A 12,643-nucleotide genomic window follows, 5' to 3' on the forward strand; every position below is an offset into this window, starting at 1 on the left:
GCCTTTTCCTGTGTCATCAAACAAGAGGGTTCCTCTGCTCTACCCATCAGAGGAACTCTTCTCTTAAAAAATCAAATCTCGTTTTATCTTTGGAAGCTCACTTCCCAGCCCTTCCACAGAAAAAAAGACTAACTTAGCCAAGAGAACTGTGCCCTTGAATTCCAGATGTCCCCTACGTTCCCGGACCATTCCTAAGCAGAGCTCCCCATCTGGCTTAGAGTGCTGGGCGTGTGCTATGTTCCCGGGCCCTGCTGAAGGAGAACAGAGCCTGGCTCCTTCTGTGTCTGGGAAGAGGACAGGGACAGACAGTGAGAAGGAACCTTGGGCCCAGATCTGTACTTACGCAAGATAGGTTCCACCCTACACTCACACATGCTCCTGGGGGAAAGCCAGAAGCTAACTCAGACAGCGGGCAGAGCAATGCACGTATCACCACTAGGCGGACGTGGACTCGGTTGTTCCAACAGTGATATGAGAGGTCTTGGCCTGACCATCCCCACCCCTTCCACTCTGTGAACAGTGCCCCCCCCTCCACCGCCCCGTTAGTGAGCTAACAGGCATGACTAGCTGGTGGCGAGGGGGTGGGGACAGTCATCTGTGAATACGGAATTACTGCTTTCCTGCCTGTGAACTGACTCATCCCTGGAGGGATCAATCCCAGAATCTTGCTTTTGTGGCTGTGTGACTTTGGTCAAGTTACTTAATCTCTCAGAGCCTCTATCCAGAACACAGAATGATGGTTAACCATTGGAGCTATAGGAGCTGTTGTGAGTCAAATGAGATAATCCATGTCACTTGAGCTAAGGCTCTCAATAAATGGGAATGATAAATACATAACAGCTCCACTAGGCTTAGTCCAAGCACTAAGTCCCCGATAATCTAGTTAACAGGAGAAATGTTCCCCCAGAGAAGTAGTTTTTGTACTAGACTCCACATACAGACTAGGGCCAAAAAAGAGGCCAAGTTGAAGGGCTCACCCTATCCCACATTATTTTTTGGCGTATTACATACGTATCATCATCTATTTCACAATGAATATATATGAAATAGACACATATTGAATTTGATGAAAGAGGGGTTTCACAGTAGAAGAGTCTGAAAACAGAGGAACCTCTTTCTCTGGATTGTCCAGGGTCATTCTCATGTATTTCCTTCTAGCTACAGAAAATGGGAAAAAAGGTAAACAGCATTGACTTGAGGAGGGAGTGACCAGGGAGAGGCCAGTCTTTTGATTAGCAACTGTCCCTAGAGGGGATGGCATATTTACATTTCCACTTCTTTTATGATTACAAGCAGTGATTTAATCAAAGAGAGGCACATCTACCTCCTAGGGAGACATTCCTACTGTTGTAAGCATTTTGTGATTTTTTTCAAATATAATAAGCAGACAAACAGTTCTAGGAAATATGTCAATGGGTAAAGAAGAGAGAGCCCTTTAGGACATGAAGACTTTTTCAGTTCTTTCTCAACTTTATTATTTTTTCCCTAATTAAGGGGAAAGGACAGAGAAAAAGCCATTCAACTGGGAGTTGTGAAGAAATTGCTAGAAAGGGTATCCATAACCTGTGTCAGTGTAGGCTAGAAGCTGATTAGAACTGAAAGCAATATAGTTCAACCTAAATAAGGAAAATGTCCTTTCTTTAGGTTAACAGAGAATCTCTCTATCAAAGTCCAAAAGCAGTCTAATAGCCTCGAGTAGCTTGTCAGAAATGAAAGGTAAGCATAACTCTGAGAAATAACATAACTAAACCAGAAAACACACTTTGTTTAAAACATTGTGCTGATTTTCGTTTGTTTTTGAAAACTTGTATTGAAACATTGATTCCTAAAGTAGTCTCTTAATAAGCTAGACCTTTGTCAATCTTCCTTTATTAATTTCCCCATCCCAAAGTAGTTAAGACTTTAAATGTTTCCCAGCTTGAATATATCTGGGGTTCAGAGACCACTGTCCCCAGTCACTCCCTCATCTGAGCCTTTCGAGAGCCCAGTGGGATAAGAAGGGAGGATTTTTATTTGTAAATTGACAGTTTGACTACATAGACTTGAATCCTCTCAAAAAATCTATTCTCCAGAATTCCCCCAAGTGCCCAGCTGGCTCAGTCACAGCTACTCATACTCAGAGCTCTCTTTATCCACCTGAGGCGTTTCACTGGTGTTTGAGCAAGAAGAATAACCTAGCTGCGAGTCACCACAAACCTGTCCAAAGAATAAAGTAACACATGAACAACCCAGGCAGGGCTTGATTTTCATGATGAGATATTTAAGATGCTTCCCATTTCTAAGTCTTTGATATTTTTCCTGTCTTTTCTCTGGAACTTCCCTTCCAATACACCTTACACGGATCAAGCTGGTTTTGGGTGACATCTCTTCTTTTGGTCTCCCAGACTCGTGTCCTGCATCTCCTAATATTTGCTCCCAATCCATAGTGATACTTCCTGAAGCAAGAGGCAGAAACAGATCCAGGGATGGGGTTTCACTGGCCCCTTCCCCGGGATGTAGTCTAGCCTAAGGCCCCTAGCTCAAGCGCTGCAGAGATCTGGGTATTCCTCCAGTTCACACAGCTCCTTCACTTCCCCTCCCAAATGAAAAATTCCCATGACACCCACAATCACACCTTTCAAATGAGACCACAGGGCCCTGACTACACACCCTAGAGGTCAAACCCTCCAGGTCATGCTCCAGACAGAGTATGTACCTTCCAGCAATTCTCAAACGTCACACACATACACCCCAAACTCCAATACAGCAGAAATGCATTAGCTGCAAGGTCGTATTTACAGAAATCCAGTTAGTATTTGCAAAAAAGGCACTTCTCGGTGATTTGTCTCCTAGAGGGAATTCTGGAGCTCTTAATCCACACCTTTCAAAATCCCCACTACAGGTGCCTCTGCGAGGCAGGCAGTTGAGGCTGTGAGGTCAGACGAGACCTGTCTGATTTCCAGCATTGCCTCCTGTCTTCTGTGTGTGACTCTGGATAACTGACTTCCTCTCTCTAGGTCTCAATCTCCTTAACTGTAAAGTGGGTTTTTGCAGAGACCCCGATAAGAGAATACCTGGAAAGCACTGGAACTTAAGCGTTAGATCTCCACCCACTCTTGTGGCCAGCTTCAAGTTGTAGCCTCTCTCAGAAGAAAACAAGAGAGTGTAACTAGCAAACTTTCTACCTGCAGAGTCGAGACAGTCAGCTACCATCCCTCAAGTTTACGTTTATTCAATGTAAAAAATAAGGGAGACCATGTTATAGGATCTAAACCATTTGCCTCATTGTCACCTTCTCAGAATGATGGTCGGGGTGGAGCCACCAACACCAGTGTGGCAGTGAGGCGCTTTGATTTCAGTCAAGTGTGGAGATTTGAGTCCTGCCCAGAATACTTGTTATATCTCTGATCCTGGGCAGGGAAAAAAAAAAAAATTCTATAAAACAGATAACGATAGTACCTCTCAGACAGTGTTGATTTGAGGGATTAAATGAAACAATGCATGTAAGGTACAATATCTGAAACCAAAGAAACACTCAGTAGGTATGAGCTGTTCTTGGTAGGAGCAATTTTTAATTCATGTATTGATTTAACCAATTCTCATTAGGCATCTGTATGCCAGGAACTGTGTGAGACAGACACAGAGGTGGATGACAATACCAGGTCCCTGCTCTGACTGGCGGGACCACCCAAACTGCTGTCTCTGACATTTAGAAGCAAGGGCTAGTGTTGGGATAAGTACATGCAGGTCACGCAGGAGGGTGACCTGAGAAGAACAATGAGATCTGGGGCTGGAGCTACTCCCAGGGAAAGCCCCAGCCAATTATACCAGCGACAGAGAAATAACCCCTTCCAGGAAACTGATAAACGCAGGGTAGCAGCAATGCTTTCCTCTCAGGAGGGCAGCAAGAAGGAAGAAAAAACAGAAAACAAGCAAACAAACAAAACCTTCCTATGTCCCCCAAATTGTGGCAGAGGGTGGTGCCTGTGGAAGCAGAGGTGCTCGGCAAGAAAGACTGCCCCCATCGGTCTCAGAATACAGTGACATTTTCGCTACTGGGTGGGGCAGCCTGCACAGAAAGGAATATAGAGGATAGGAAATTAAGTCAAATTCCACAATCTTACCATTTAAAATTTGGACTAGACTTGACAGCAGGGATACATGTTATATTTAGATCTTTAATCATATTTTCTGTAATATATAAACCTATGTCCATATTTTTATGTTTTTACCTATATCTAGTTAGCCTCTGGTAGTATGTGCATAACCATACTCTTCTTTGGACATGCAAGAGTACAAGAATTAACAACGTTTTCTTCTAAAACAGAATCCGAGTTCTAAGAAATACAAACACAAAGCATGAGAAAAATCGACAAATGGATTCTTTCCCCTAAAGATCAAAAGTCCCCTCCTGCCTTGCTCTTTTGCCTCTCCCCAGCCCACATCCCTCTCAACAATGAATGCAAGGCAGGCTGGCTCGAAGAAATTCACAACCGCCGTCTATTGCCCTTCAGCTGCCGTAGGCACAGCCCGGGTTTCGCGGTGGAGGCTGCTATGCAGCGCCACGCCCCATGCGCAGAGAAAGGATGGAAGCCACACTGAAAATGAAGGATGCGCCCCAGGGAAGAGCATCCAAGCAGGAACAAAAGGGACCCCCTGCAAACCGGGCCCTGGGATTGGGGCACCGACACATTTACAGGGGCTTGTAAGGCTATTACCCTATGGGCTAAACATCTGTATCTTTCCTTAAAGGTGGCTTAAGTGATACCTAGAATGGGCGTGGCCCTCAATACCAGGGCACAGGCTGAATCTAAGAAGAACCACTGCGGTTAGACTGGGAAGAAAAAAATAATCTGTTCTCTGCTTATCCCAAACAGAAACGGCAAGTGCACACTGGATATACAGCAAGTGGCATATTTACAGCATAGCTGTCACATGTCATAGCATGAGAGCGGTGGTTCATCTCTCCAGAGTTAGAGAAATAAGTAGAAAAATTGTGCTTTTGTCCCAATCAGTTTAAAAAAAAAAGTATCACCACAGTTCTTTTGCAAAGCCAATTGGCACCGAGAAAATACTGTGAATTATTATAAAAGACTCACTATGTTTTTATAATAATGTGAAGTCAACGCTATCAGGTAGTGGTCAAGGAGGATGGGCTTAAGCCCAGTGCCTCTACCTGGGGAAAGAATCCCTACCCATCCCAACTCTATCCCCCTGGAGAGTGTTCCTCCCCTGGGACCAGGTGGACAGCAGGTAGGGGTGTGGCGCATGCGTGTCCAGTGAAGCTCAGGTGCATGAAAAGGTAGGATACTGCAAGAGAAATAAACCACCTGACAATAAAGGGCACTAAAAGCAAGAAGAGCTTCCTCCTGCCTGCAGAGGGGAAGGTCCTGGACGGCCATCAGGTTGTTTGAAGCCTAACCGGAACAAGTGCAAACAGACTCATGCCCACAGCAAAACCTAGTGGATGGGGCAAATGAACTACAGAAGCAGGTACATCACTGCCCTAGGGCAGCTGCAGAGCCTCCCAGGGGCCAGCTCATCACTTCCTTTGTTCATCTTGTAAAGATGGAGTAGCCACACGTTCCCCTACTACACACCACACACACACACACACAAAACTCATTCGCTACAGACAAAGCACAACCGCACTGCTTCGTGCTCAACTAACAAATGTCAGTGGGTTTTCTGTTGCTTTTGTCTTGCCTTTTTTTAAAACTGTCCATTCCAGCCTGTCGTGTGTCCTTTCCGGGGCGGGGGGGGGGGGGGGGGCGTCACTTCAGCGCATTCTGGAGAAATCCCAGACCCAGGCGCGGTATTTTTGCCGAGAGAGCTGCTTGCTGGACGCCAGCGAAAATGAAGCTTCTCTACCTGGTAATGGCACATCCCCGCTCCACCCCGCCCTAGGGGCTCACCCAGAGCGTCTGACACCAGCTGGCCGCAGGGGCTCAGCTCTGCACACAATGGCAGTTGGACGCGGCATGCACAGCACGCGCCTGCCACCGCAAACTAAAATGTGCTCTGAAAACTCAGCCTTTTCTTGGGGTGAAGGGGAGAAATTACGGGAAAAAATGCAAATGCACCTAGAGCCAAAAAAAAAAAAAAAAAAAGTTGGTTATTCTCACAACAGCCACGTTAGCTGTCCAGTCTCGAGTATGACGCACCGAGGTATGAACTGGGGTTAATACAAGCAAGCAGTGGCCAAGGTGAGGACGGATGGTCAGGCACCCCATCAGAGCCACGGGGCTGGAGCTCAGTGAGGGGCGCGGTCGGGCTACCCAAGACCTCTGGGAAAAGGTGTCATTTCTCCATGCTCCACCCTGCCAAAAAGGAACCTTCTACAAAAAAATCACGTCTCGCCTGGGGCAGCTCACACGGACGACCCAGGTGGCGCGGGGGTCGACGGAGGGCCTGTTATTTGGGAACTACCGCGCGGTGGGAAAGGACGATAAATAACCCAAAGTTCTCCATGCCACTGTCACTGTTTGGGTTTCCTCTTTGTTTGGTTTTCCCCAAACCCCAGGGTCGCTCCGTCTGGGTGGCGCCCCGCCGCGCCGGCTGGACTGACCGCCGCTCTCCACCCCCTCGGACCCCGGGTCCCGGTCCCTCCCTGGGGACTGGCCCGGGGAGGCCGGCGGGATCCAAGCCCCTGCAGCGCAGCCGGGAACGAGCGAGCGAGCCGGAGTGGCGTCCGACTCACCGTGATGCGCGGGATGTTCTTCTTGCCTTGGTAGGACATGGTGGCGGCGGCGGTGGCTGCAGCAGCTGCCTGCCTCCCTCCTCCTTCTGCTCCTGCTCGCCCGCGCCTTCCTCAGCGCACAGCGCCCCGAGATCAGGTGGAGCGAATGGTGCGCTGGCCGCGGCCGCCGCCTCCTCTCGCCTCCGCCCCCCTCCCCGGCTCCCGCGGCGGCTGCCAGAGACAATAGTAAATCTCCCTGGTCCCCCTTTCACCCCCGACCTCCCCCCCGCCCTGCTCCACACACACACACACACACACACATACACACACACACACACCCTCCTCACTCGCGTTCACGCCCGGGCTTTTTTTTTTTTTTCTTTTGCGGTACCAGCTGGGACCCCTTAAGACAAGAATGGCTGATCCGCGACTCCTCCCTCTTCTCTCTTATCCCTATTGATTTTCCTCTTTGCATCTGCCTCACCCACTTTTTCTTTTTCTTCCTTTTTTTTCTTCTGGTTACTTGCGAGTGCAGCAGAGTCAGCTTGCTTCACCGCCACCAGGGGGCGCGAGGGACTGTTCGGGACGGGGATACTGCAGTCCCCAGTGTCGGCAGAGAAGCACCAGCGTCTCCCTCTCGTCCCCGCGGGCCAAGCCCACGCCTCCGACCTGACACTGATCCGATTTCCCACCTTCCCCACCCTCGTTTCAGAAAGGAGACGGCTCCGGGCTTCTCTCCGGGCACCCGCTCTCCTCCGCCACCCTGCGGGCTGAATGCGGCAGCCGCCGCCTTTGTTACCGCGGAGGCCGGGCGCCGCCTCTGCTGGTCGCCTAGTGTATGAACAGCCGGCGCGATCCCCTTAGAAAGCCGAGAACCGCGCCGACTTTGTGCAGCTAGCCGCTGCGATACCGAGACCATGAAAATGGGGATCAAAAAATGCGAAGCAACCCTCACTCTCGGAGGGTTGCGAGGGGGCCCCGTGTCGGCTACCATCAGCCGTTCTCTGTATTGTAAACATAATTCTCGAAATAATGTGCTTTAAAGAACTCCACTGTCTGGCTCTCAGAATCGATGAAACAGCAGTAACACTGCTCCGTGAGCAAGGAGCAGAAAACACCTGTAGTGAGAAGGCAAAAGCCCTGGCGCGTTACTGAGCAGCCTTGGTTCTTGTGAGCGGTCCAGTGTGTGCTGGTCACAATCCCGAGTTTACTTTAGGCAGGGCTGAGAGACAAAAGTAAGTGTGCTATTAGGAGCAAAAAACACGAGCTTTTGGTGCTTTCGCTATGTGCTTCAATTAAACGGCCAAGGGAGGCATGTTTGGAGGAAACAGGCTGGGGGCTGAGGGATGGTCAGATGGGGGAGCTTTCTAAACTCTCCAGGAAAAAAAATAGACACCCAAATACACCATTTGAATAACAACAACAACAATGGCTTGCTTGCAAAAATCATAAAGCCCCCCTCTCAAGTCTCTTATGATCACTTCACCCCCTTATGAATCCTAACTGCCCGCTCCCCATAGAAATTCCGCAGATTATCAGTGAGCATGACTAGGTCTGTGTTAGGGAGCTTGAATTCACATTTCTATAAGGCAGCCCACCAACCACACTTTGGGACATCTTTTCATTAAGTTAAAGGCTTCCTTTGCAATAAAGAAGCTACATAAAGCATCCGCAGAATGAGGGTACAGAATGCTCCGGCTTAGTCTTTCCCTAAACCTAAAGTGAACCAGCCTGGTCACATAATTAAAGAGCAGGCCAAGCCCCCCTGAAACTCACTCGAGTGAGTTAATCCAAGTGGCTGGTTATTCATGGGTAACTAGACTGAATGCAGTCCTCACAGGAAAAGTCCACAGCATTCTCCACTTTATTTCTGTGATCCTTTGGTTTGCAGGATGAATGCCAAGAAAAGGTCACCTCTCTGTACTCTTTGCAAAGCACAGGGGAAAAAAAAGAAAAAAAGACTAAAGCCAAAGACACGCCTTAAACATTTTGCTTTGTTCTGAAAGCATAAGTGCTGACAAACACTAGCCAAGAGTTGTGAAATTACAAAGCATTCTGGGGATTGGCATGCAAATGAGCAGGATTATATTTAGAACAGAGTAAAAAGAGAATTAACTACGTACTATGCAACCCTGCAGAGGTCTGAATCTTTCCCATTGATTTTACTGCCCCAAACTTGTTTAAAGGGATCTTGTAAGTTCTTCTTAGGAAAAGCAAAAAAAAAAAATATAGATATATATATATGTGTGTGTGTGTGTAGGGGACATCTACAATCCTAAAGAAAGGCCACTGCTTTCCTTCTTTTTTTTTTTAAATTTAGCGGGGTTTGTCAGAGTTTGGTTTTTTTTTTCCTTTCTTGCATGCTAATTATCTCCTCTGTTACCGTCATTAGAATCCAGAACACTCTCTGCTAAATAGATTTATTTATACCATGTTTTTGATCACTTGATGATTTTGGGTGCATCTGTTCTTTCAAATTACAAGGCTTGGTTAATCTCTTTGAGGTCAGGTTTGCCTGCAAGAAGCCATGCAGAAAAGGACTTGAGATGTCTCTCTGGATCAGACTGCTGTGAAAAGCCATGCACAGGAATGCATAATAACCAGCTAATCAGTTCAAGCTGTTGCCTTGAACAGAAATGTACAACAAACCCTATTTTTTCCCCTCTTTCATCCCCTTCAATCATCTTTCTCTTTTTTAAATCAAAATCAAGTGTCTGAGATGAGTTTGAAAGGAAAGCCGTTGTTGGCTGTGCCCTTCTTATACCAGGAATAAGAAGAAAGGCAGCGATCAACACAAGATGCCTCTGTGTCTGCCCAAGAGAGTGAGGGGTGGAACCAGCAGGGATTTTTGCTCTTTTCTACAGTAGAATGACTCTGAATGGTTTTCCTTGGATACACAGCAGTATTTGGCTTTAGGTATCTCAGGAAACTATGAGAGAATGAGAGGGAGATGCAGAGTGACTTAATTTACGGTCCCCAAGAAACTTAATTTTGGCCACCAAACTTACCACATCCATAGATTTCCACACCTCAGTCAAGGCTACTTTATTCTTATTGCTCAGCACAAACCTTGACTTCTCTTCCTCAGTATAGTCCAATTAGCAGTTCACGTCCAACCTTAAGGTTGGAAATAGTCTTGGGTCTATTACATATGTACACACTATGATCTCTTCTCTCCATCTACAAAGCTTCCCTCTGTGTTTAGGCACCACCAGCTACCACCTGAGCTACTGCTGCTGCTGCTGCTGAGTCGCTTCAGTCGTGTCCAACTCTGTGCGACCCCATAGACGGCAGCCCACCAGGCTCCTCCGTCCATGGGATTTTCCAGGCAAGAGTACTGGAGTGGGGTGTCATTGCCTTCTCCGTGAGCTACTGCAGTAACCTTCTAACTGGGCTCTCTTCTTCATGGTTAGGCATTCGTTCATTTTCACAATACTCAGCATTTATCCTGTGTAGACTACTTATTTTCCTAGGATCTAGTGCTACAGATATGAATGATAATAATACCGATGATGATAAGTATTCCATGGTAGCCCAATGCTTAAGAGTCTGCCTTGCAATGCAGGGGATACCAGTTCAATCCCTGGTCCAGAAACTAAGCCTAAGCACAACTGCTGAGCCTATGTTCTCTGGAGCCAACACCACAACCTGAGAGTCTGCGTGCCACAATGAAGAGATCCTGTATGCCACAACTAAGACCTGATGTAGCCAAATAAATACATTTTTTTAAAGATAATAATAATATCCTGGATCCCAGGGAGTTTATTTTATACCCTTATTCAAGAGAACACCATGTACCACCTGTAAGTCCCTTTCCATGCTTTATTTATCTTCACAGTACTTTTGATCACATGATATATTAATTATTATCTTCCTTCTTGTCACTAGAATGTAAACTCTCTGAGGGCAAGGAATGTGTGTGTTTTATTTACTACTGGGTCCTGAGTGTGTGAAATAGGGCCATGCCCACAGAAATTGCTCAATAATTCTTAGGTGAGTGAATCTAAAAATGTTTCAAATTGTGTCTGAAGAAAGAGTAAATAGATGGAAGAAGAACTTTTCTGTTCTTAAAGTTCTTAAAGTGTCCTGTTTTTAAAATGTCCTTAAAGGGCATTTAAGAAGATCTATTTTTGTTCCTCTAAGCCTTCTTAGGGTTTCCTGATTCTAGATTTCAGAGCAACTGAATTCAAGATGGTGAGGAATCATTTTGCTAAATCCAAGGCAATACATGGGCCAAGGAACGACTATAAAATAGATTTGGTACCTGAACAGTGGTTAGAGAGCTGTGACTTTGAAATGAGTTGCCATCAAAGCGCAAGAGAAGATCAAAAGCTTTATGTTAATCTAAAGAACTTCTTTTTTAAAAGTTGATACTGAGTTCATAAGAAAACTATGGACTAGAACCCAGGAAGTTGTACTGCTTAAAGATCTGGACTTGGAAATAGAGGAACCTCAGTCCGTATTCCAAGTCATCCAGTTCCTATTTCTATGATCTTCAGCAGATTATTTCAACCTTCTGAGTCTTGGTTACCTCATCTCTGAATGAGTATCTTATGACCTGCTGCTGCTGCTGCTAAGTCCCTTCAGTCGTGTCCGACTCTGTGCGGCCCCATAGACAGCAGCCCACCAGGCTCCGCCGTCCCTGGGATTCTCCAGGCAAGAACACTGGAGTGGGTTGCCATTTCCTTCTCCAGTGCATGAAAGGGAAAAGTGAAAGTGAAGTCACTTAGTCGTGCCTGACTCTTAGCGACCCCATGGACTGCAGCCTACCAGGCTTCTCCGTCCATTGGATTTTCCAGGCAAGAGTACTGGGGTGGGTTGCCATTGCCTTCTCCGATGTTATGACCTACTGCATAGTATTTTTGTGATGATTTATTAATTCATTCAACTAATATTTATTGAGTACCTATTATGGGTCTCCATGCACTAGGGATACAAATATTTGAATAAAATAGACAAAATGCCCTAATGAAGCTTCCACCCTAGGGAAGGGATAAATCAAGAATAAAAAATTATATAGTGTTTTTTTTAAAAAAACCATAGTGTTTAAAATGGTAGCAGGTACACTGGGAATAAGATAGGGATGGGGAAGTGAAAGTCATTCCAGTGTCTTAAGGATGGGCTGGACTTTTCCACATCAGGGGTCACAGAAGGTCAGGTGAGATGGTGGTCTGGTCTCTTAGAACAAATGGTAACAGTGGAAGCAGTGACAAATGGTCAGGTATTAGATATAGTTCAAAGTAAAGCCAATAACATTTGCTGATGGATTTGATTGAGGTATGAGAAAAAGAGGAATCAAAGATTATACTAAATGTATTGGCCTGGGCTACTGGAAAGATGAAGGGGAAATTGTAGGAGAAATGGGATTGGCAGGGAAAGTCAGGAATATGTTTGTGGACATTCCTATTCCACACCTAAGTGAGATGTGGAGCAGGCAGGTAGATATTCGAAATCAGAAATCAAAGGGAAGAGTTAGGCCAGAGATACAAATTTGGGAGTGGTTAACCTCTGAGTGTTATTTAAAGTAACGACTCTGGATGAGCTGGCCAAGGACATGAGCAGAAATGGAGCTCTAAGCTAAGTGAGCATCCTGAGGCTAACAGAAGAACCAGCAGGGACTGAGGTCAATGAGACAGCCTGGACACCATGAGAGTACAGTGCTGTGAAGGTCAAGAAATAAAAATTATTTCAAATAAGAAGTGTTCACGTGCTGTTGAAAGGTCAAGCACCGTGGGGAGCTGAGAATTCGTCAGTGTGTGAAATCACCAAGGGCCTTGTCCAGAGCACCTACAGAATGAGTATCTTCATACCCATCTTACAGTGTTTTACGTGTGTGTGTAAGCAAGTAGTAAATTACTCAGGTAATATTTACTGTGCATCCACTATGTGTGTGTGTGTGTGTGTGTGTGTGTGTGTGTGTGTGGTGTCAGAGCTGTCTTAACGAAGATGTGGGGATGAAATCTGATTGGAAGGACTTCCCTGGTG

General features: G+C 46.2%; 1 protein-coding gene across 14 annotated transcripts in view; it reads right to left on the reverse strand.

Moving 5' to 3' along the window:
- DPYSL3 (dihydropyrimidinase like 3) overlaps window positions 1–12,643 on the reverse strand; it is a 222,413-nt gene that overhangs the window by 59,248 nt on the left and 150,522 nt on the right. The window contains exons 4-5 of one of the 14 annotated variants that reach the window (XM_081495637.1): window positions 12,446–12,472; window positions 5,156–5,183 (exon numbers count right to left, since the gene is read on the reverse strand). The exons of 9 other annotated variants lie outside the window; for them this stretch is intronic. In XM_081495637.1, coding sequence (XP_081351763.1) covers window positions 5,156–5,183; window positions 12,446–12,472 — 55 coding nt within the window. Of the gene's footprint in view, window positions 1–5,155; window positions 5,184–6,679; window positions 7,431–12,445; window positions 12,473–12,643 lie in introns of those variants that run through there. 4 more of the 14 variants (XM_081495638.1, XM_081495639.1, XM_081495641.1 and 1 more) reach the window with 4 other exon arrangements.

The sequence above is a fragment of the Giraffa tippelskirchi genome, chromosome 6 (assembly GCF_054371585.1).
Source record: "Giraffa tippelskirchi isolate mGirTip1 chromosome 6, T2T-mGirTip1v1.2.pri, whole genome shotgun sequence".
In the NCBI taxonomy this organism is placed as follows: domain Eukaryota; kingdom Metazoa; phylum Chordata; class Mammalia; order Artiodactyla; family Giraffidae; genus Giraffa; species Giraffa tippelskirchi.